The 22,960-nt window shown below is 41.7% G+C and overlaps 3 protein-coding genes across 4 annotated transcripts in view; 2 read left to right on the top strand and 1 right to left on the bottom strand.

The window, feature by feature from the left end:
• Positions 1–254, top strand: part of LOC135331426 (hydroxymethylglutaryl-CoA lyase, mitochondrial-like) — a 2,206-nt gene extending 1,952 nt beyond the window's left edge. Inside the window, exon 9 of the mRNA XM_064526571.1 lies at positions 8–254. Coding sequence (XP_064382641.1) covers positions 8–118 — 111 coding nt within the window. The 3' untranslated portion in view covers positions 119–254. The remainder of the gene's footprint in view (positions 1–7) is intronic.
• The window catches only part of LOC135331423 (glutaminase kidney isoform, mitochondrial-like), an 8,517-nt gene extending 3,682 nt beyond the window's left edge, over positions 1–4,835 (top strand). The window contains exons 2-14 of one of the 2 annotated variants that reach the window (XM_064526569.1): positions 325–539; positions 629–738; positions 913–1,042; positions 1,275–1,354; positions 1,539–1,702; positions 1,969–2,060; positions 2,325–2,456; positions 2,924–2,974; positions 3,090–3,179; positions 3,273–3,359; positions 3,551–3,682; positions 3,969–4,200; positions 4,477–4,835. In XM_064526569.1, coding sequence (XP_064382639.1) covers positions 330–539; positions 629–738; positions 913–1,042; positions 1,275–1,354; positions 1,539–1,702; positions 1,969–2,060; positions 2,325–2,456; positions 2,924–2,974; positions 3,090–3,179; positions 3,273–3,359; positions 3,551–3,682; positions 3,969–4,200; positions 4,477–4,679 — 1,713 coding nt within the window. In that variant the 5' untranslated portion in view covers positions 325–329 and the 3' untranslated portion in view covers positions 4,680–4,835. Of the gene's footprint in view, positions 1–268; positions 540–628; positions 739–912; positions 1,043–1,274; positions 1,355–1,538; positions 1,703–1,968; positions 2,061–2,324; positions 2,457–2,923; positions 2,975–3,089; positions 3,180–3,272; positions 3,360–3,550; positions 3,683–3,968; positions 4,201–4,476 lie in introns of those variants that run through there. The other variant, XM_064526568.1, reaches the window with a different exon arrangement.
• Positions 4,748–22,960, bottom strand: LOC135332216 (uncharacterized). The gene is made up of 6 exons (XM_064527581.1): positions 22,919–22,960; positions 22,612–22,728; positions 5,957–6,038; positions 5,375–5,728; positions 5,059–5,170; positions 4,748–4,944 (listed from the first exon to the last, which is right to left on the bottom strand). The coding sequence occupies exons 1-4, from the start codon at positions 22,958–22,960 to the stop codon at positions 5,592–5,594; spliced, it is 378 nt and encodes a 125-aa protein (XP_064383651.1). The 3' UTR covers positions 4,748–4,944; positions 5,059–5,170; positions 5,375–5,591.

The following is a 22,960-nucleotide window of genomic DNA, read 5'->3' as shown; positions in this document are numbered from 1 at the left end:
AACGCAGGGAATTGATATGAGTAAACTCCTGGAGGCTAGCAAGTACATTTCTAACCAACTGAATAGAGAACCAACTTCTAAAGTAGCTCGTGCAATGAATAGCAAATCTAGACTGTGACCAAATCATCGTGTGTTGTGTTGTGTTTTTAACCATTGGTCAATATGATTTTTTGTCTGTATATACATGGTGATTAATTTTGTGACGTTTACATTCACACAATATCGATATCCTGTCTTACATCCGGAGTGCATTGAGTACAAATCTGAACCCACCCACTTATAATTCAGCTTGTCGCGTCGAGGACTCACTTGTCAGAGCAGAGAAAGTCATGATGCAGAGAGTGTCTCTCTTGAGCTTGAGAAGACTGGTCCGGGCTCCCCAGCTCAGAAGGTACCTGACCAGTATTACTGGGAGTAGAGTATCTCCTACTCTGACTGTGGATGGGGAGGGTCGACTGAGGTATGAGGACATGTATAATAGACTGCTGCAACTGTACACAGCCTCTGATGGTTGCATTGCTGCAAAGGACTTCCAAGAGGTACACAGATAATACCACGATATTTCAATATCTACTCTGTAACTAGCATAACTTTTATTATTTAATTAATGCATCTATTTTGACTTCAGGATATAACCAAGACTGGTCTGTTACTGAGCGACCCCAGATTGCAGCCTACATTCAGTAAGATGGAGGAGGCAACTGTGGACCAGAAGCTCTCACAAGAGGCCTTTATAGAGTGAGTCATATGGGCCCTTCTTGTTGGTTTGAGGTTACACGAGTTTAGAAGTAAATGTGTGAAGTTTCATTGCTTGATATTGCCTATTTTCCCTCAATGGTTGAAACAATAACCGTACAGATAGACACAATATACTGATGTATAGAGTCTTGATTTACACCCACACACACACAGAGCTGTGAGCAGTAACATTCCACTGATAGAGAAGGCACTACGAGGGAAGGTCATCATCCCTGAGTTCTCCAACTTCACACAAGCGGTGGAGGGTATCTATAGCGACTGTGCGTCCAACCAAGACGGAGAGGTATGTTATAATCTGAGTGGAATTCGGGAGGTGTTGTAGCCTTAATTGTAATGGTTAGTGTTGACGAATAGAGGACTATCAGTGTTACTAGGGGGGTGGGTTCTTGTACAGATGAGGTAAAAGTAGGTCACACTGGAAATCACTGTCAGAATTATGATTGTGCAATACCCCTAGGAACAAGCTATTTTGTTAAGTACACGTATTATATTAATTGTACTGATGCTTACTTCAGGTTGCTAACTACATACCGGCTCTGGCGGACGTGAACCCTGACCTTTGGGGGGTGTCTCTCTGCACAATTGACGGACAGAGGTAGCTTGATATAATATGAGCGGTTGATTAGTTGGCATGTGTAACTAACTGTTGTGGTATGGCTACATATTCATCAAAATACTTCAGGGGGGTTTTATCTCTGTACTAGATCTACTGCGTTTGTGTGCATAAATTAGGAATGGAATTATGTGTACATTGTCTCAATACTCCTCATCTTCTGCAGGCACTCAGTCGGCGACTGTAGTGAGAAGTTCACGATTCAGAGTGGGGGCAAGTGTTTCAGCTATTCCATTGTGGTGGATGAGTACGGTGTGGAGAAGGTCCATCGCTACGTGGGCAAGGAGCCGAGTGGCAAGTCCTTCAACTCTCTCGTGCTCAACGATGACTGTGAGTATGGGTGTGTGTGTGTGTGTGTGTGTAGTGGGCGTGGCATATTATACAACTTAACTGGGTAATATCAGCAGTACATGAAGGTGGTAATATCCATTTATTGAGTTGATTTCCAATTTCCAATGAATCATGAATCGCACTTTCTGTACGGTCGTTGTAATAAATACCATGGATAATGATACATAACTACTACTATTCAAGATGTTACATAACTACTAATACTTCAAGGTCCCCACACCTTACCCCCCCCCCCTTCCACACAGTCAAGCCACACAATCCGATGATAAACGCGGGAGCCCTCATTCTGTGTTCACTCGTCAAACAATCTCTTCCCATCAACGAGAAAGTCAACTTTGTAAGCTGCATACTTAAGCATACTGTTATTCTAATGATTGGTGTTATGATTTCAATAGGAAGGCCTACTAAAACATACTATTCTGTAGGGTTTTTAAATCATGCCTATCGATTAGACCAAATACTATAACGGCTTCTTATAAGCCCTTGATATTTGAGCTTATTTCACCGTTTTTGTTTTCTTGGACCTTTCAAATTTGAATTCTGACTGGTACATGTACATGTATAGATGCATTATACATTACTAAGTTTTTGCACATTGCAGATGCTCAAGAAGTTTTGTGACATGGCTGGTCTTCCTGAGAAAGCACTCAAGTGTGACATTAGCACTTGTGACTCTGAGATGGCAACAGCCGACAGGAACTATGCTCTACTGCACTACATGAAAAGCATGGGGGTGGGTCAGCCTTAATGGTGTCATACATACATATGTATGGAGTGCCGTTTGTATCAAAATCCTTTTTTTAAGGAACATGTCCATGAGATGGCGCTATTCCTCGAGCCACGGATATTTACTAAAAATCAATGTTACAACCACACACACACACACAACACACACCACACACACACACCACACACACACACACACACACACACACACACACACACACACACACACAAACAAACACGGCATGCACACCCCCACCCCCCCACACACACACACGGCGTATATAAACGGCACTTCATACATATGAGTGGTTCCTAGCTTGATTTACTTATAAATACATCATACAGTATAGACCTTATACGTGTACCTGACTAACCTGAGCCGACTATTACTCCAATTACTGCTTATGCGCTTCTGTTTTGATGTGCAAATGAGATGCACTCGGTAACATAATAACTATACGTGTGTGTATGTAGGTGTTCCCTGAAGAAGCTGACCTTAAAGACACACTCAAGTTCTACACCAGGGTAAGTAGGTGCATTGCTTCCAAGCAACTTCAACTAAATGCAGTGCCAGCTAGACATGTCTGTCATGTCGTAATAACCTTTGACCTTTCTTATCTTACATGTATGCTTTATACAGCTTTGTTCTATTGAGGTTGACTGTGAGAGTGGTGCTGTCATGGCCGCCACTCTGGCCAACGCTGGCTACTGCCCCATCACTGGGAAGAAGGTGAAAACAACTTAAACAGACGTTATTGATAAATATCTTGTATATAACTTAATCGGATATACCATGTTGTTATTACTGGTAACCATGGTGCAGGTGGTGGGTCTGGATGCCGTACGGAACACACTCACTCTAATGCACTCTTGTGGTATGTACGACTCAGCCGGAGAATTCTCATTCGCTGTAAGTCCTTTATCAAAACACACCCGAAACATCTTCTTTAAGTCACAACTTCCTTTCTCCCAAATACACTCTTTGTAGACTTCACATTACTCCTTTATTCTCACAACTTCCTTTCTCCCAAATACAGACTTCAGATTACTCCTTTATTCTAACCCCCCTACACACACACACACACACACACACACACCCAGGTTGGTCTCCCCGCCAAGTCCGGAGTGTCTGGCGTGATCCTACTGGTGGTACCCAACGTGATGGGCCTTTGTCTCTATAGCCCCAAGGTCAACAAGAATGGCAACAGTCTGAGAGGCCTGCAGTTCTGTGAGGTGGGTGTCACATGATCTATAGATCGAGCTTTGATGTCACATTCTTAGCATGTCATTCCCTGTCAGCCCTTCTACATCTTGCCATATTAATACTGTGTAAAAATTATTGGCCGATATATTATGGAAAGACTCTCCATCATTTTCCCAGCCTGAAGGCGTATGAATTCATTATAGTGTACTATAATTATGTGCACAATTATTTTTAAAACCCCAATTCTAGGACAGGACCATTGAATTTTCAACTTCACACAAACTTTAACTGCCCCCGCCACCCCCTCACACACAGAGCTTTGTAGAGCGATTCAACTTCCACAACTATGACAGTCTCCTACAAGTGAACTCCAAGACAGACCCTCGGAGGAGGAGAGGGGAGCACAAGGAACTGGAGGTCACCTCCATCATGTATGCGGCTCACTCCGGGGCAGTTAGCTCTCTGCAACGCTACGCCATGGCTGGGATCAACCTCTCACAGTGTAACTATGACGGCAGGACCCCACTCCACATTGGAGCTGCTGAAGGTACCCGGGTGGTGGGTGGTCAACTCTTTACATTGCTGTGATTAATACATTACTCTGTCCTTAGCTTTAGGCATGTCTTGAACTTACGTACATCTATGGTTACAAGAGCTGGTTACGCTAGTGTTGTGTTAACTCACAAATTATTATGTTGCATCACACTCTCGCGAAAAAGCACATATATACATGTAACATTTTTGACAGTCCTGAACTGTTGAAAGTAACGATTCTGACTTACTATGCTGGTATAACTTAACACTATGTATATTCCTCCTCCAGGTCACTTGAGTGTTGTTGAGTTCCTGATTTCCACGGTATCTGTACTCAAAAACCCGAAAGACCGTTGGGCCAGGACCCCTCTTGATGAGGCGTACATATTTGGTCACTCGGAGGTGGCAGAATATCTGAAGCAACACGGGGCTTTGACTGGTTCAGAGATAACCACACCCCCTTACACCCACTCAAACGCCCATACCAGATGATTCAACACTGAACATTTTTTTATCACCTTCAAAATTGCCATAACATGCAGTCAAATTATATACCTGTATAATTATACAATTATTTATTCACAATCATACAAACACAAATTGCTATAATTATTGCCCAATAGTTTTAATTATCTCAGTCTGCTAAGGCCCTGTTGTGGAACATGAGGTTTCTGGTTGGCATGGGGATTGGGGGCGTGCTTGGGGCAGAGTCTGTGAAGTGGGAGCTCTCCAAGCCTTCCATAAAGAAGGGGACATCCTGTAAGGGTCATGAGTGGGTGGGATGTGACAATTTGGAGTGATGTTAGATGTTAAGGGAACAACCTGCCATAATATACAGTAGAGGATGCACTGGACAAAATGAACAGCTCACCTGATAAGAGCTGATGAAGGAGAGCAGCTCTAGTGCCATGAGTGAGAGTCTGTTTGACTGGATCTGCCTCTGAAGGTTCTCCGCATAATTATAACAGTTCATACTCTCTGATCTGCAATAGGGCATCACTGCAGTGTTAGAAATTACTCACTGCCATCGGTCATTGATCGGACGTTTAATTAGAATGACTGCATTCTTGCATGTGTCCGGTCAGTACGACCAGACACAAATGACATTTGACCATACAGTCAATAAACTAACATTTGGCATTTATTTATACACTCAGTGAGGCGCACCATGGCAACGCTGGACTTACCTTGTCACATACAGCTGTGTTGTCCTTATCACTGAATAGTATTCCAAAACTCAATTCTGAATTATCGGAACAACATGATCTCTCCTCTGCCTCAGTTCCATTCTGTACTGTGGTTTCAGTTGGCTCTTCAGTTTGAGATTGACCAATACCAAGTTCACGAAGGTCTTCTAAGAAACTGGAAATCTCCGCGTTTTTAGTTTTGTCTCTGAATGTCTTTCTAGCAGCATGTCGAGGTGTGCGTGGCTTCAAGGCCGGAGCACCACTCTTGAGCAGACGAATATAGCCGCATGTGTGCATGCTGAATATCCAGGTCTCGTTCCAGCTGCTTTAGACACGGGTGGTTCAATAGGTCATCTGGGGGGGGGGGGTAGAAGAAACAGCAGTCATTTGAGTTACTATAGATATGGTAAATTTAGGGCAGCTATAGTACATGGTTAAGCTCAATTACAAAGAGAGTATGTGTTGCAATTGGTAGCTACTATATGACACTTTCTGATGTTCACTCCTAACTAACACTGATGATTGGTGATTGTTGACGACTAGATGAGGTACTGTACTGTAGGAGTGTGTGTGTGTGTGTACCTTCTGGAATGGGGATCTCCTCGTCTCTGTCGAATGGGAATGGGATGGTTTGTTCCAACCCCTCCTCCCTCCACCCGTGACCCTGCAGGGGGTAATAATGGGGGCGGTAAGTGGATGTTTAAAAACACAGTGAGGCTCCACTATTCATCACATGCTTGTACGTTCCACCTACCCCATACACAAAAGCCACTTGGGTAAACCCATATACCCATTGGAAGGAACGACTCTCCTACTCTTAGGAGAGTTATTCCTTTTGGTCGATCACAATAAGTAACTGTGTGACTGTACTCATTTGTTTAGCCTAACTGGCGTGAGGTTTTCGAGGAAGCAGCTATAGGTGGATTTAAGGAGTAGCAGTACGAAGTCTATGAATACTGTGACGAGAACGCTGATAGGTGTGCACTCATTGTAACACTGAGAGTTATTTCTTTTCCTCCCATAATTATAGATATCATATCGATATGGTCCACTACAGAGGAGGTACCATGTGCGTGCGTCTGAAGTAGCTCAGCTGAATTTTGCCGAATCAGCAGACTCTACAGGCGCATGCACGCTTGTACCTCCTCTGGGTCCACCATAGCCTCGTTCCTAGGCAGTGGTGTAGGAAGGGGGGGCTCCCCACGGCTGGAGCCCCCCTATTATATTAAGTAGAGATGACTTATCAAGCTGCACTATGTAGATAGCCGTACTTTTTTCATTTAAAAAACTAGAGCCCCCCATTGAGAAATTACTTCCTACGCCACTGCTAGGCTTTCTTTCCTTCAATTAGAAAAAACGGCCTGGACCGAGGCTAGGTCCACCATAGCATAGCAAAGAAATGTTTGGAAGCAAGGACCAAATTTATGCATGTTATATACTGTACAGCGGGAGAGTTTCGTGAAGTGCAAAATTTCACACTTTTCGAGGGCAGACAGTTGACACGAAAATTGAAATTGGGATAAACTCCCACACACCAGGTATTTCACATGCAAAGCTATTGGTGGGTGTAGTTTCCTGGCATTGAAACGCGAGTATTAGAACCCACGTTATTTTATATAGTGACATTTTAGAATTGGATTCATCTAACTTTGTTTATCTATGAGCTGTTACAATACCCTTAAGGTGACAACGTTTATTAAATTTCTGCTATTTCTGCGAATGAGACAATTTTTATAATATATACGTAATGAATACCACTTGCGAATAATTACTATGAATAACGTTAATTTCACAACTTCAGCAGAATTTAGCAGAATATAATACCAGCAAAATCGCAGACAAATGAAAACATGTCACCTTAAGGTAGCTGGCGATATTCATCTGGAAGGACTCTTATGTTACATGTTACCTTGTTTGATCATGCTGAAAGAACTGAAAGAACGGAGAGTTGGACTTTACCCTTTTTGTGACAGCACTAGTATTATTTATGACATTACACATTACAGCAAAACCACAAACACTTACAACCAAACAAAGTGATATAAATAGTCATGATATAGGTTATCAAGATTGTGTGGGTATTTCTAAACAAATGATTGTAAGTTGTTATTGCTAACAAAATTGCTAGCAATAAGAAGCTAGCAATAAGAAGCAACAGCTGTTTGTTTATAGAGCCTGCGAGGAAGCACTGAGATGGAATAGTATATGATTACTAAAGTCATTCAGTGTAATCCATTGGAACACTCTAAGAAGAGTTGTTTCTTTTGGTCCACTAGTATCAGGAGTGTATGAAGAGGAGTGAGTATGCGACGCACATTAATACCGTATAGCGGGTATAAATGTTTATACCCACGAAGATTTATATCTTTATTGAATAGTAGGCGTGTTCAGTATTATTGACCACACCTATTGACAATAAGAGGTGCCTCACCGTTATAGGCTAGGCCTGGATTCGAGGCTAACGGTGTGGAGGTACAGCTGCATGTTGATGTGCGCATGCGCCAAAAGGCTGGAACTCAGACCACGAAAATAAAATCTGCGAAATCCTTTGTAATGGTCCATCCGCGAAAATTTATACCCTCGAAATATACCCGCTATACGGTATCTCGGACTGAATCCGTCACTTGCAGTTGTGTAAACTGTTAGCCATGAATAAAATTAAATGTGCATGGGCTGGAGGTACAAACCACATGTGTGTATGCTGATATCATTTTTAACTAATTAACCACTACACCTACGCACCCACTTTATTTCTTATATGCGTTTTCACCGGCGAGAGGGTGCCATCATGGTAAGAGTGCCATCATGGTTAAGGGCGAGAGGGTGCCATCATGGTTAAGGGTGGAGTCAGAGAGGAAGGCTAGCATAGATCCAGCACATCTCCACTTCCTAGTGGGCAGTCTATTATTGTGATCGAGTTGCTATACTTGTTGGTTAAAAGAACGCCAAGGCAATAGGTGTGCAATCATTGGAACACTGAGAGTTGTTTCTCCACTACAGAGGCGGTGCATGTGTGTGCACCTGAAGTATGCATTAGCTAAAACTCTAAAGTTGCACACTATGTATTCCTAACATCACAGTAAACGCATAGCACTATAATTATCTTTAACATTCCAGCTTAGCCTCCTTGAATTACGCAATTAACATTGTAAGGAGAGGAAGTGGGCGTGGGGACGAGGCTAATTCCAGCTGTGGTTTAAAACCACAAACACTAGTCAACCAAAACAAACTACTATAAATAATTATGTTAGTAGAATCAGAAGTGTGCAGGTCTTCATGTCATGCCACATTGCTGGGCATGACGAATTGTGCAAGCCTGGCCTGGCCAAAATATAAGCATGTACTCAGAACACCCTTCAGCAAGGTGTTACAGTTGATGTTTATGAGTTGTTAACATCTGCTGCATGCCAATAGCTGTGATGCACAATCAAAAGCACTTGCCCAGCTTAATGAGTTGTGCATGTATCCACATGGGGGTAGCCTATAGCTGTGATGCACATCAAAAGCACTGCTTAATGAGTGTGTAACACATGCTTGGTAGCCTATAGTTGTGATGCACATCAAAAGCACGGCGCCAGCTTAATGAGTTGTGCATGTATCACATGGTTTGTTTGGTACCCAGTAGAACTCACTGGAACACTCTTCGTAGAGTTGTTCCTTTTGGTCCACCCACCATAGCAATTCCTTTGTAGAGTTGTTCCTTTTGGTCCACCATAGCAATTCCACCTTAAAACAGACCAAATTTTATGGCAGACAGTAGAACCTCTGTAGAGTTGTTCCGTTTTGGTCCACCACAGAAATTCATATACAGACTTGTATCTTGATGTGCTCTGACACTAAGGAATATCCATCGAAACTCTCAGGATACTTTAGGGTACAAATCCCATGTACCTTTCCAGGGTGTACCATGGCTGTGGTCAGCCTGAAGCCCTCCCTCCGCCCTTTAAGGACCTAAAGAAGACTACTGTCACAAAATGTGCGGGTGTCTGCAGTTGTAAATGTGGTTTATCAAGTGCAAGCACACGCACACAAAATGTGCACAGTGCATGCACGGCAGGGATTAGTCTCGATTCCAGGCATACCTTGTATGCAGAGGTATAAATACCTCTTGATTGTCCTGACAAGTTGTCCTAGCAAAATACATTTTGTTCTGCCATCAGATGATATTGGTCGGACACTAAATTACCCATGCAATGTCCTTAGTAATATCTAGGCTTTAGGTAATGCTTAGGACATAAAATAGAAGCTTACCTAGTCATCTTATTACTCTGCTACTTTAATAGCTATATAAATATCTAGGCCTCCTCTTGTGCAATGAACAAAGACACAGGGCTGTTATGAGATCATTATTTTAGTGCGCATGCGCATCATAACGATGACCTTTGGCCTTCAATCTTTGCGTGCTAGGACACTATGACCGAGCAAGTAGCTAAATGGCCGGTCAAATAGGCTAATTGCTTGGAAATTGACCGATGACCGACTGTTATTTATACCTCAGTGTATGCGCATGGCATTTTGAGCGAAATAATTGACAGAAATTTCATCATACAAATTGTAAAAACCGGACAAAGCTACAAAACGTTTGACCATGTGGTTAGTGGTAAAATGTTCATGACCCCTTCCTATATATAGGTGTGATGGTGGGAGCAGTGTGTACGTGTGTGAAGGCCTCCCAGACAGCTAGAGCTGCCAGCTAGGAAAAGTGGTGGACACTTTAATACATTAATAGATCTTGAGGAATAACTTCCCGAGTGTCGAGTTAAAGCTTATTAAAGCTTTCAGGAGTGATCATTAGCTTCTTTATCTTCAGCAATGACTTCTTGTCGAACAGGAATTAAAGACAAGATTTGCCTGGTCCATATTACCACAGCCTCATCAGGGGACCCACAGGAACACATCATTGCCTTTCCTATAACATCTGAAGCCTTACAGTGTAGGGTGTCGTTAAGTAGAGACTTGGCTTGATACAATAAAGGGCGTAAGAACTCAGTCATCTTTGCACAACATTTCTGTGTAACAGACTACAACTTCAGAATACAAAACAGTATACGTGTTTATTTTACTGACAGTATCCACAAATACACAGATTACCCCCTTTTTGGGGTAATGTACGTGCATGCACATACAAGGCTTTTTTCTTCGCAGCCTGGAATCGAGGCTAGCTAGGCAGGGATCAAAGCGTGTTTACTACTACTCAGTTTGGATAACAGCTTCTAATCAATATAGGTACAAGGTTACCTGTACCCGTGGATATCGAGTGTGTATTGTGTCCAGTTGTAGGTAGAACTGCTCTCGTAGTACAAATCCAATACAGTAGAACCTCGATTATCCGGCCCTCGATTATCCGGAACCTCGATTATCCGGCTTGGCAGTTTTCTTGTTATCAGATCAGAAAATGGGCGTGTCCCTCAAACGCGCATGCGCGTTGCAGCTGTTACCATGGATACATGCCTGCTTATCTTCTGCGCATGCGCAGACAACCATGTGGCACTGCTGTTTATCAATAAAGTGGGTGGATCAAGGCGTGGTTTATCTATTTGATTATCCGGCATATTCACTTATCCGGCCTGCTTCTGGAACCAAGGTGTCCGGATAATCGAGGTTCTACTGTACACCCTTGATATTCACGGTTCAACTATTAATTACATGTATCTAATCTAACAGATCTCTTTAATACCTTCTCTGAAAACCCCCCTTATACAAAAGGAGTTAACTATGTCTGACCTATAATTATACAATATAACAGAAGATCAAACTACAACATTATATTGACAACTACTGTACAGTGCATGGTACCTCCATTAACGACCAACTCCGAAGAGCAACCACGCGATACTACAATGTACATGTAAAGCAAACTTTCAGGAGTGGCCACCTCTCTACTCCGTATAACTTCCAGAACGAACAGCCACACCCAAAATTAGCAAAATAATGATCGTGAAAAAACCTAGCTGTGTAGGAATGTGATTTGCATTTTAACACTGAACTAACATCCAAGTTACTGACAGATCTCTTCTCTTCCTTTGAAAGTACCCTTATTAAGAAGAAGAGATTCATAGCACTATAGCTGTAGCGTTCCAGCTCTGACGTACAATAACATGAATTCATTACAAGAAGGAATCTTATGAATATTATAAGATCCCAACCACAAAAATTTTTCAACTAAAACAAATGAGTATAAATAATCATGTTGTAGCATGTAAGGTTGCACGGGTCTCCTTGTACACTCTACTGTATATTCGTTCAGTGTCTGTTCAGTGTTGTGTCAAGGGTCCTCTTAAACGTGCGTCAAATGAATCTCAAAAATGTGTAACAAGGAAACTTGTGCACAATTAGAACACTCTAAGGAGAGTTGTTCTTTTGATCTACCATAGCAAAAACATTTTAAACTCATGCGTACCAAATTTAGTTTCAGGTTCCACAGTCTCTGCAACCCTGGCTCACTAGCGAGACATTTTCCAATAAAAATAAAATTATAAAGAGGAAGGCCAGCATAGATCTAGCCACGTTCCGAGGCTGATAATTCAAAAGAACAGAAAGAGAAAAATATAACGTTTTTTCTTTTGGTTCTGAACGAGGCTAGCATAGTACACAAAGTCTATATTGCAATTGAGTTGCTGGTTAAAACATACATTTTTCCCCCGAAAATTACCTGCTATATATATGGTAAGTACTTAACCAAATCACTCAACTATGTACGTCTGAAATTCTCTTGAGGTTCATAGCACTATGTGTGTATTTCAAAAACCAGAAACACTTGCAAACAGGTATAAATAATCATGTTAGCAGCAAGAAGTGTGTAGGGACTGCGCAGGCCTACCACAGTCACCAATCCGGTGGGTGGACTGAAAAGCATTGACTGACCACTCCCAACCTATGCACAAAAAGAGGGCAGTGCTACAAGTCAATGTATTGAATCGATAACTGTGTTGGTGTACACAATAGATATGGTGCAATCCTTTAGGTTGCGAACTATGTTGGTGCACTAATACAGGTGATACGATTCACACTGAAACACTCTTCCTACAGTTGTTCCTTTTGGTCCACCATGTAACTGAAACTAAATCATAGCACTCATCCAGCTCCGTTGTACACTAACACGAATTGATTTCAAGAAGAAGTGTCTTACCCCTACTAACATAATTAAGTGCAAGTTTATAACTCTTAAGTTGAAATTTTGTGCGAACAGATTATGCTATGAAAAGACTACAACAGCCTTTACTATGAGTCAAATTAGCCATAACTCAAGAAAAAAGCTTTAGCACATCCACGAGTCAAAATCCAAGATAAAGTGGCACCTATAGAAGGTGTTAGTTTTCATCACATTGCAACCTTTGAGCAGTTACAACTGGAATAGACACACACACACACGTCACACACACAGTCAGCTTTACTGTATCCCTCGAGGCATAGTAAATCCCGAAGCTGTGCCACAGGGAACTTGTGCACATGTACCTTGGAACACTCTCAGTAGAGTTGTTCTTTTTGGTTGATCATAGCAAAAACCCTTACGAAATGTACCTCTAAGCTTTAACACCAGCCACAAACCTAATTTCTAAACCCCTAGCTGACGCTTGAAGGATTTCTTATTTAACCCCTGGCTCACCGGCGAGAAGTTTCCCAGGCAGTAAGGGTGGAGTCAAAGAGAAAGCTAACTTCTTCTGAAATACGTACTCCACTAGAGGACACACCCACCAGAGAGTCACTCGGATCTGGGAGGGGGAGGGGCAGCATAAGCAGACAGTATATGCAATCGTATTGTATTAAATATTGCAGTGTTGTTAAGTAGAAAGAAAAGGACAACCTTGTAATTGAGCTTTTGACGAGGGCAATTCACAATCCCCCAAGCTTACACAATTGTGTGAAGGTATTGTATGAGTGTAGCATAGGACACACCTACCTGGACTAGAGGCCTCGGAGGAGGGAATACTGGAGGTGTTGTTGGTGGGCGTTCCTTCACTGTGAGGGATAGGAGTGGTGAGGTGTGTGCGGGAGAGAACGAATCCATCCAGCTGATATAATAACGCTGAGCCACGTCCACCTCCTTCTTATGGGTGAACCTGAGCCGGATGAACACTGAGATTTAATTCTGGAGAGCGATGGATAGAGTAGTGAACAGTGGGACCTCCAAATAAGGGCATTAAAGGACACTGCACTAAGCGACCTCTCCTGTTGTGATTACATTGTGAATATTCCTGTGTACTCTGCATGTCCTTAGCTCTGAGCTTATGTACATCTATGATTATAGTTACAAGAGCTGGTGTTGTGTAGAAACCACTCCATTTCTCTTGCGGAGAAAGGGACTGGAAAGCTGCCGTGTTGAGAGGTCTCCCGTTGGATAGAACAAACCACAAATACCTAATGCGTGGGTGATTAGTTTAAGCCTCGATAATTACAGACCCCCAGTGATGTCTTTATACTCGAGGCCGACAATATTTTTGTGCAGTAATAGTTAGCGCGTGGACAGTGGCACATGACTGTTTGCATTCTTGTGGGAGCGTGAAATTCTTCTTACAGTTGATGCTTATGAGTTGTTAACATCTGCTGGCATGCCAATAGCTGTGATGCACATCAAAAGCACTGACCCAGCTTAATGATTGTGTAACACATGCTGGTAGCCTATAGCTGTGATGCACACAATCAAAGCACTGCCCCAGCTTTATGAGTTGTGCATAAATCACATGGCTTGGTAGCCAGCAGCTGTGAACTCACTGGAACACTCTTTGTAGAGTTGTTCCTTTTGGTCCACCATAGCAATTCCACCTTAATTTTATGGCATACTAACTGTCCTAACATCCACGTTACTGACGGTATAATCCCGTTATGAAACCCTTATTAAAGATCGATTCAGCTCTAGTAGCTGTGTATGGAACGCCAAATCCGCCAAAATTGTTGTTCACAAAAATAGCTTCTAAACTAATAATATTCGAGTTGCTAATCGATTCGCTATTCGATTTGTGAAACGATTCTGAAATCGAATAACCACACAGCTTACTGGTCAACAGAGATCTAGTTAGCTAGAGTGTCACTGTGCTAGTTTGTAGTAGTCTAGCTGCCAATATGTATAGGTTAATTAATACTGTATGTACTAGCTACATGTACTGTACATGTGATCGATGGTTTACTAGCTGTTTTGGAGAGGAACCTATCCCTCTAGGTGTTACCAAGAGTACTCCTGGTGTTACCTATGGCTGTGAGCGATTGTGTGTATAAGCCATAACTATAATGATCTTCGGCTCTTAATGACTCTTTATTGCTTTAATAGTAGTATGAGGTATAAACGCAACATACAGGCGTAGTAACATGCACTAATGTAACACCTGCGCCTAGTACTGTACCTACATGTAGTATATATTATATATACCTAGAGTCAGTGAGTTCTAGACGGGCGTCACCGCCCTCCCTGATGGAGGACGGGACCCAAGCTTATCTATACAGTTTTATTCTGCCGGTGGAATTCCACCAGCTCCAATCAGATTGCAGTGTTTGATCACACCCACTTAACTTTACCATGTGTGAATTTTGCACACGCTGGATGGACTGAGAGGCGTGCCAACACAAGTGATATTCATCGCTATTGGCTAACACCCACTTAAAAATAATGAGATTCATAATGCTATTGCGTAACAGCCAGAACAAAACTGTAGATAGGCTTGCTTCCTGTCCTCCTTCAGGGAGGGCGGTGACGCTTAAAGTGTAGACCTACAGTCATCAATCATTAGCAGCTATCTAGATCTCTCGCTTGACCAGTAAACAGTGCACCAAGAATGTCCATGTCTCACAAACCTGAACACAGAGGGCCTGAACGTCAAACAACATAAAATATTAACTTTCTTTATTGCCCACTGATATTAAGCTCAAAGTAGCCACACCCAGATTGGCTTGATATCCCATGGTAGGTGTGACAAACCCATGTTGTGGGTGTGGTTATTTGATTTCAGAATGAAATCGTTATCACAAATCGAATAGCTAGCAACTCGAATAATAATTAGCAGTCTACACTAAGACTCCCGGAAGTGTGTATTATACAGTTCATTTGTCAATTTATATGGGCCTTTATGGGAGATAATGATATTCATAGTTCGCGGTAGTATCAAAAACAGTAACACTGCTTTTGTCAAGGATAACTTTTCACCAGTAGGTGCCTACCACTATTAAATGATATACAAATAATGCTGAATAAATAAGCTACTGAATGATATAAAAACTAGTGTTCAAGCTGGCGCTGTGCTAATGCCTCTCGCCATGTTTTTGCTTTCGCTTAAAAGTATTAGAGTGTTATATTAGTATTAAAGTTAGCTTATCTATATAAAGTCACTGAGAAGAAAAGACTTATTTACATGCATCTATTGTTGTATTATGTGGCTTACCAGGATCTCAAGAAAGAAGAAAATTGATTCTTCCAGGATCTGTAGTTCAGTGTATATAATATCTAAGAAGAAAAGACCTGTGTACATGCATATTGTTATCTATATTGTTATATGGTAGTGTTTTGTGGCTTATATACCAGGCCCTCAAGACAAAGATGATTCTGCCAGGAGGATCTTGGGATATTATTTTCTCACACGTGGGGAATGAGCGCACATGCGCATTACATCCAAGGGTGTGTCCAAAGAGATCAATTTCACAAAATGGCTACTGCTAGCTAGCTAGCTGTTTTAACAGATATTTTCTGAGTATTGTAGCTAACAAAAAGCTAGCGCTTTAGTGCAAGGCTAACTCATATGTTGAATAGAAAGTTTGTGCGGACAGATGATGCTATGAAAGATTCTGAAGAGACTGCAACAGCCTTCAATGTGAGTCAAACTAGCCATAACTCGAGAAAGAAGCTTTAGTTTGCTAATCCACGAATCAAAATCCAAGAGAACGTGGCTAGAAGCCTATAGAAGCTGTTAGTTTTCGTTACATTGCAACCGTTGAGCAGTTATAGCTGGAATACACACACACACACACAGACAGACAGACACACACACAGTCAGCTTTACCGTATCCCTCGTGCGGCTACGCCTCGAGGCATAATTAAGTGGTAAAAAAGTACTGAATTGCTGCATTGTATGAAAGAAAACTGGTGATATTTATATTTTCTGTGACTTTGATTTCCGGGCAAATTAGTAATGGGGGTGCTGGAGAGATACAGATGAGCTAGACTATAGACAACACTGGTAACTACAAGTAGACCAAATAAGAACACTAATGACCCAGGTTTGACCAATACAACAAAGTAAACATTGACAAAAATGAGTAAGTTTAGCTCTTGTCTACTTGCCACTTGAGTGTCCAGAGTTTCTTGAAACTGCCTAGATAGCTAATATAATGCTAGAAATTAGTCTTTGCAAAGAAATAAACAGCATCCGCTTTGCCAATATTTTTTTATAGCAGGTCTTGTGTTCTAACATTGGCCATTTTTTTGGATATATCCTGTTTGGACTGACTTTGATTTCTGGGCAAATTAGTACTCCTCAGTTCTGGATCCTAATTTTCCTGTGGCCAGTTCATGAATACTATATCTACTAGTACTGTGACTCTGGAACCTGACTTGCACTTCAGGATCTGGGCATTGATGCTGGAAAAACTGAAAAAGTTGTTTCTTTATCCAATTCTGATAGTAAACAATGACATAACAGAAGCCATAATCAAATTTACGGAGAATTACTGTAGTATTTACAAGCCACAAATAGGAAATTACTCACTATGATGCAAAACCACGATTACATCATTTGAAGCCAAATTTGTAGTCTTAGTGTAGACTGTTAGCTATATATTTTTGTGAACATCAAGCTGTGACGTACAATAACATGAATTCATTGCAGTTATGAATATTAGAAGATCAAACCACAAACATTTGTCAACTAAACAAACTGTTATAAATACTCATGTTAGTAGCAATGAAAGTGTGCCGAAGGTATTAAAATAAACCTGGCATGCAAGAAGCCCGGCTGGCTATGACCATTGCAATATCTTGTTTGGTTGCTTGGTCCCATAGACTACTTGGTGTCTATGATGGAGTATGACATGAGTAATCATTCCATATTCTGGCGCAGAACACTCTCCGTAGAGTTGTTCCCGCCTTTTGGAAATTCACTTTAACAAACTTGTATCTTAATGTGCTCTAGCCTCGATTCCAGGCTGAGTTTTCGCTTTTATAACGGTTAGGCGAACAACTAGGCCTAGCCTGGCCTGGCACTAGTTGTCTGCGCATGCATCAAATTTTCATTGTATTTGTGGTCGGCAAAAATATTTAATAATCGAAATTTGCACACAGAAAATGCACAGAGTGAGTACACAAAAGATGCACATAGGGAGCTGGTTCACAAGGGCCTGGGGAGTTGCCAGTTGTGCTGCAGCACGATTACAGTGACACAGGGCAACTTCAAGATGATTGAATGCCTATAAATTACATTTCAAAACGATTTAGCAGGCTGCTGGACTTCTCTGATTCTAGGCCCCAACTCGTAACTCAGTTAAACTTTGCTTGAGAAAACGTAGATTCTCTTGATGCCTCTGAGCTACCCAGCAACGCTCAAACGAGCAGGTCATACTCCAGTCCTGTAAGTATAGGACAATATTAAACACGGTTAAACCCTTACCTCAAACTGTTCAGTCTCGTCCGTTAGTATAGCCAAGAGGAACAATGTTGGGATAGCTGGATAGCAGCCATTGCTCCTGTACAGAGAAGTAGACATTCAAAATACGTGTAGATCTATACATATTAAATTTCTCGTATTAAACAGGTTATAGTGTCATTGTCGACGAGCTGATGATGGCAGCACCAAGTTCTCTAGCTCCATCATATTAATGATGATACTATAGTCTACCTAGATCTTTAATACCAAACATAAACTAGAGCACTAAAGTGCAAACCCTCGGCTGGTGACATATGATTATAAAGAAACCAGAAAAGTGATATAATGCAGTGCATGATGTTGTTATCATGTATGACTTGCACAGCAACTCAGGAGCAATAAAACTAAACCATACTGGAGGCATGCTGAAACATTTGAGAACAGGTAGTGGTACTATAGGTAATTATATGCACTGTGGATTAGGATCACAGCAAAGAAGCCTGGAGTCTCAGAGAAGTATGGCTCCAGGTCCTGCATGGAGTAGGATCCCATGCTAAAGCAGCAGGAGCTATAATTCAAGCTTTCTACTTTAGTGACCCTGTTCCATTGTTCCTGGTACAGGATCACTTCAGTTATAAGTAATGCATGTGCCAAGTTCTGTTCAAGCTACATTTTACTCGCTTTTATTAGACAACGAAGCTTTAACACTGAAAGCTGCCACTATTAGAAGTACTAACTTGTTGTGTGGAGGCTACCTATGCTGTAAACGCAGTGCTAGAGCATCCAGGTAAGCAGACACAGCCACAAGCTTCTTAGCTTTTGCTCGTTTTTATTTGACAACAAAGGTTTAACATTAAATTCTGCCACTATTAAAACTAATAACTTGTTGTGTGAAGGCTATCCATGCTGTAAACGCAGTGCTGTGGCATCCAGGTGAGTAGATTCACCTGTCACAAACAAACCAGACGACTACTATAACCCGTGGCCGCCCACGCGCCTCGGGTTAACAAGACTTGATAGCATAGGGCCCACACAAAAATATCTGACCTTAACAAGCTTGACAAAGCTTTATACCTCTTCCCTTGTTGTTCAGTCTTCAGAATAATGTTTTCTAAGCTTCAGAGAAGAGAGAAGCTTCAGCTAAGAGCCGTTCCAATCGATTCCAATAATGATAAAACGGGAACTGACTTCTAGTACACGATAGTACACAAATATAAATGTCACGAAAGTGAACGAGAATATCCATTCGTCAGAATCTGACGAACGACTGATGCATGCGCAGACAACTAGTACCAGGCCTAGTTGTTCGCCTAACCAGGCTAGATGTGCTCTGACACTAAGAAATATCCATTGAAACCCCAAGGACAAACCCTTGCATGGCTGTGGTCAGCCTGTAGCCCTCCTTCCACCCTTTAAGGACCCTCTCTTTTAAAGAAGACTATATACCGTGACAAAAAATGTGCGAGTGTCTGAAGTTGTAAATGTAGTTTGTCAAGTGCAAGCACACGCACACAAAATGTGCACAGCGCATGCACGGCAGCCTCGATTCCAGGCCGCGAAGAGAAAGGCGGCCTGGTATACCTTGTATGCGCATGAGCAAAATAATTGTCATTATACAAATTGTAAAAAACGGACAAAGTTACAATACGCATGACCATGTGGTTAGTGGTAAAATGTTCATGACCACAATGGCAGCTTTCAGAGACACTAATTGAAGTAGAATTAATTATGCTGCAGCAGTGTTGCTTCTTCTAGCTCAGAGGCAGTTCAAGGGACTTAGCTTGATACAATAATGGGCGTAAGAACTCAGTCATCTTTGCACAACATTTCTGTGTAACAGACTACAACTTCAGAATACAAAATAGTATACGTGTTTATTTTACTGACAGTATCCACAAATATACGGATTACCCCCTTTTTGGGGTAATGTACGCGCATGCACATACAAGGTATACCAGGCTACCTTTTTCTCCGCGGCCTGGAATCGGATCGAAGAGTGTTTACTACTACTCAGTTGTAAATGGGTTGGATATCAGCTTCTAATTGTTTCTAATCAATAGGTGTTCAAAGTACAAGCTACAGGCTGTACCCGTGGATGTTGTATCTGGTGTGTATCGTGTGCAGTTGTATGTATAGAACTACCCTCGTAGTACAAATCCAATACACTCTCGATATCCATGGTACAACTATTACCAAGAGTATATATGATAGAGAGAGAGTATCGAACGTAGGCATACTGTGTATCAGACGTATATGCGGAGAGTAACGTGACTTCCTGCATGTATCTGTCACAGGCTTGAAATTTACACACCGACCAATCCAAACGTGGGTGATGCAATCTACATACATCTGATGCCTACGTTTTATACTCTCTTCTCTATCATATACTCTTGTATCTAATCTAACAGATCTACCCCCCTTATAAAAGAGGAGTTAACTGTCTGACCTATAATTATACAATATAACATGATTTCAAGAAGATCAAACCACAAACATTGTATTGACAAACTGTACAGTGGAACCTCCATTAACGACCACCTCCAAAGAGCAACCACGCGATAAACTACAGTGACTTCAATGTAAAGCAAACTTTCAGGAGCAGCCACCTCTCTACTCCGTATAACTTCCAGAACGAACAGCCACATCCAAAATTAGCAGAAATAATGATCGTGAAAAAACCTAGCTATAGCGAAAATGCACATTGTGATTTACAATTTAACAATCAAGTTGACTCAACTAACATCCAAGTTACTGACAGATCAATTCTCTTCCTAAGAAGACATTTATGGCACTAGCTGTGCATTCCAGCTCTGACGTACAATAACATGAAATCATTGCAAGAAGGACTCTTAAGAGATCACACTACAAACATTTGCCAAATGAGCATAAATAATCATGTTGTAGCATGTAAGGTTGCACGGGTCTCCTTGTACACTCTACTGTATATTCGTTCAGTGTCTGTTCAGTGTTGTGTCAAGGGTCCTATTAAACGTGCGTCAATTAAACTGAGAAAATGTGTAACAAGGAAACTTGTGCACAATTGGAAGCAGAGTTGTTCAATTGATCTACCATAGCAAGAACATCATGCGTACCAAATTTAGTGCGTCAAATTTAGTTTCAGCTCCCAGTGTTTCCGTAACCCCTGGCTCACTAGCGAGACATTTTCAATATTATGGCAGTAAAAGAGAAAGGCCAGCATAGATCTAGCCGCGTTCCGAGGCCAATAATCAAAAGAACAGAAGGAGAAAAATATAACGTTTTTTCCTTTCGTTCTGAACGAGGCTAGCATAGTACGCGAAGTCTATATTGCAATCGAGTTGCTGGTTAAAACATAATATTTTGTCCCCGAAAATTACTTGCTATACGGTAAGCACTTATAGACCAAATCACTCAACTATGTACGGGTAGGGCTTGAGTGCAGAGAAAAAAGGAGGCTGGGCTCATTTGCTGCAGAGCGCTTCCTGCACAAGGTGGAGTCACTAGTTTGTCCATTCCAATGTTGAAGTAAGGCCAATGCAAAGGTTTTTTTAGCAGAGAATCAGAAATCATCTAGCTTGTCAGAACAAGACATTTTTCAAAAATAAAGCTGTTGTCCTGGGGCAGCCAATGAAAAGTGGGATCTAAATCAGTCAGTACATGTGCATTCGGTATCTATGTGTTATGTCCCTCATCCCTCGGGCAAAGCCCTCGTGATATGGGACACTAGATACCTCACGCCCATGTGCATGCTAACTACAACTGAGATCAGGAGTGTACGAATACACTCCTGCTGAGATTCATAGCACATGTGTAACATTCTAGCTGTGGGGTATTTCGAAAACCAAAAAACACTTGCAAACAGGTATAAATAATCATGTTAGCAGCAAGAAGTGTGTAGGGACTGCGCAGGCCTACCACAGTCACCAATCCGGTGGGTGGACTGAAAAGCATTGACTGACCACTCCCAACCTATGCACAAAAGGAGGGCAGTGCTACAAGTCAATGTATTGAATCGATAACTGTGTTGGTGCATGTACACAATAGATATGGTGCAATCCTTTAGGTTGCGAACTATGTTGGTGCACTAATACAGGTGATGCGATTCACACTGAAACACTCTTCCTACAGTTGTTCCTTTTGGTCCACCATGTAACTGAAACTAAATCATAGCACTAGCATTCCAGCTCTGTTGTACACTAACACGAATTGATTTCAAGAAGAAGTGTCTTACCCCTACTAACATAATTAAGTGCAAGTTTATAACTCTTAAGTTGAAGTTTTGTGCGAACAGATTATGCTATGAAAAGACTACAACAGCCTTTACTGTGAGTCAAATTAGCCATAACTCAAGAAAAAAGCTTTAGCACATCCACGAGTCAAAATCCAAGATAAAGTGGCACCTATAGGTGTTAGTTTTCATCGCATTGCAACCTTTGAGCAGTTACAACTGGAACACACACATCACACACACAGTCAGCTTTACTGTATCCCTCGAGGCATAGTAAATCCCGAAGCTGTGCCACAAGGAACTTGTGCACATGCACCTTGGAACACTCTCAGTAGAGTTGTTCTTTTTGGTTGATCATAGCAAGAACCCTTACGAAATGTACCTCTAAGCTTTAACACCAGCTACAAACCTAATTCCTAAACCCCTAGCTGACGCTTGAAGGATTTCTTATTTAACTCCTGGCTCACCGGCGAGAAGTTTCCCATCATGAGGAAGGCAGTAAGGGTGAAGTCAAAGAGAAAGGCTAACCTCTTCTGAAATACGTACTCTACTAGAGGACACACCCACCAGAGAGTCACTCGGATCTGGGAGGGGGAGGGGCAGCATAAGCAGACAGTATATGCAATCGTATTGTATTATAAATATTGTAGTGTTGTTAAGTAGAAAGAAAAGGACAACCTTGTAATTGAGCTTTTGACGAGGGCAATTCACAATCCCCCAAGCTTACACAATTGTGTGAAGGTATTGTATGAGTGTAGCATAGAACACCCCTACCTGGACTAGAGGCCTCGGAGGAGGGTATACTGGAGGTGTCAT

Source organism: Halichondria panicea, chromosome 2, assembly GCF_963675165.1.
Source record: "Halichondria panicea chromosome 2, odHalPani1.1, whole genome shotgun sequence".
In the NCBI taxonomy this organism is placed as follows: domain Eukaryota; kingdom Metazoa; phylum Porifera; class Demospongiae; order Suberitida; family Halichondriidae; genus Halichondria; species Halichondria panicea.
Note: the sequence above shows the minus strand (reverse complement) of the source record. Positions and strands in the feature narration are given on the sequence as shown.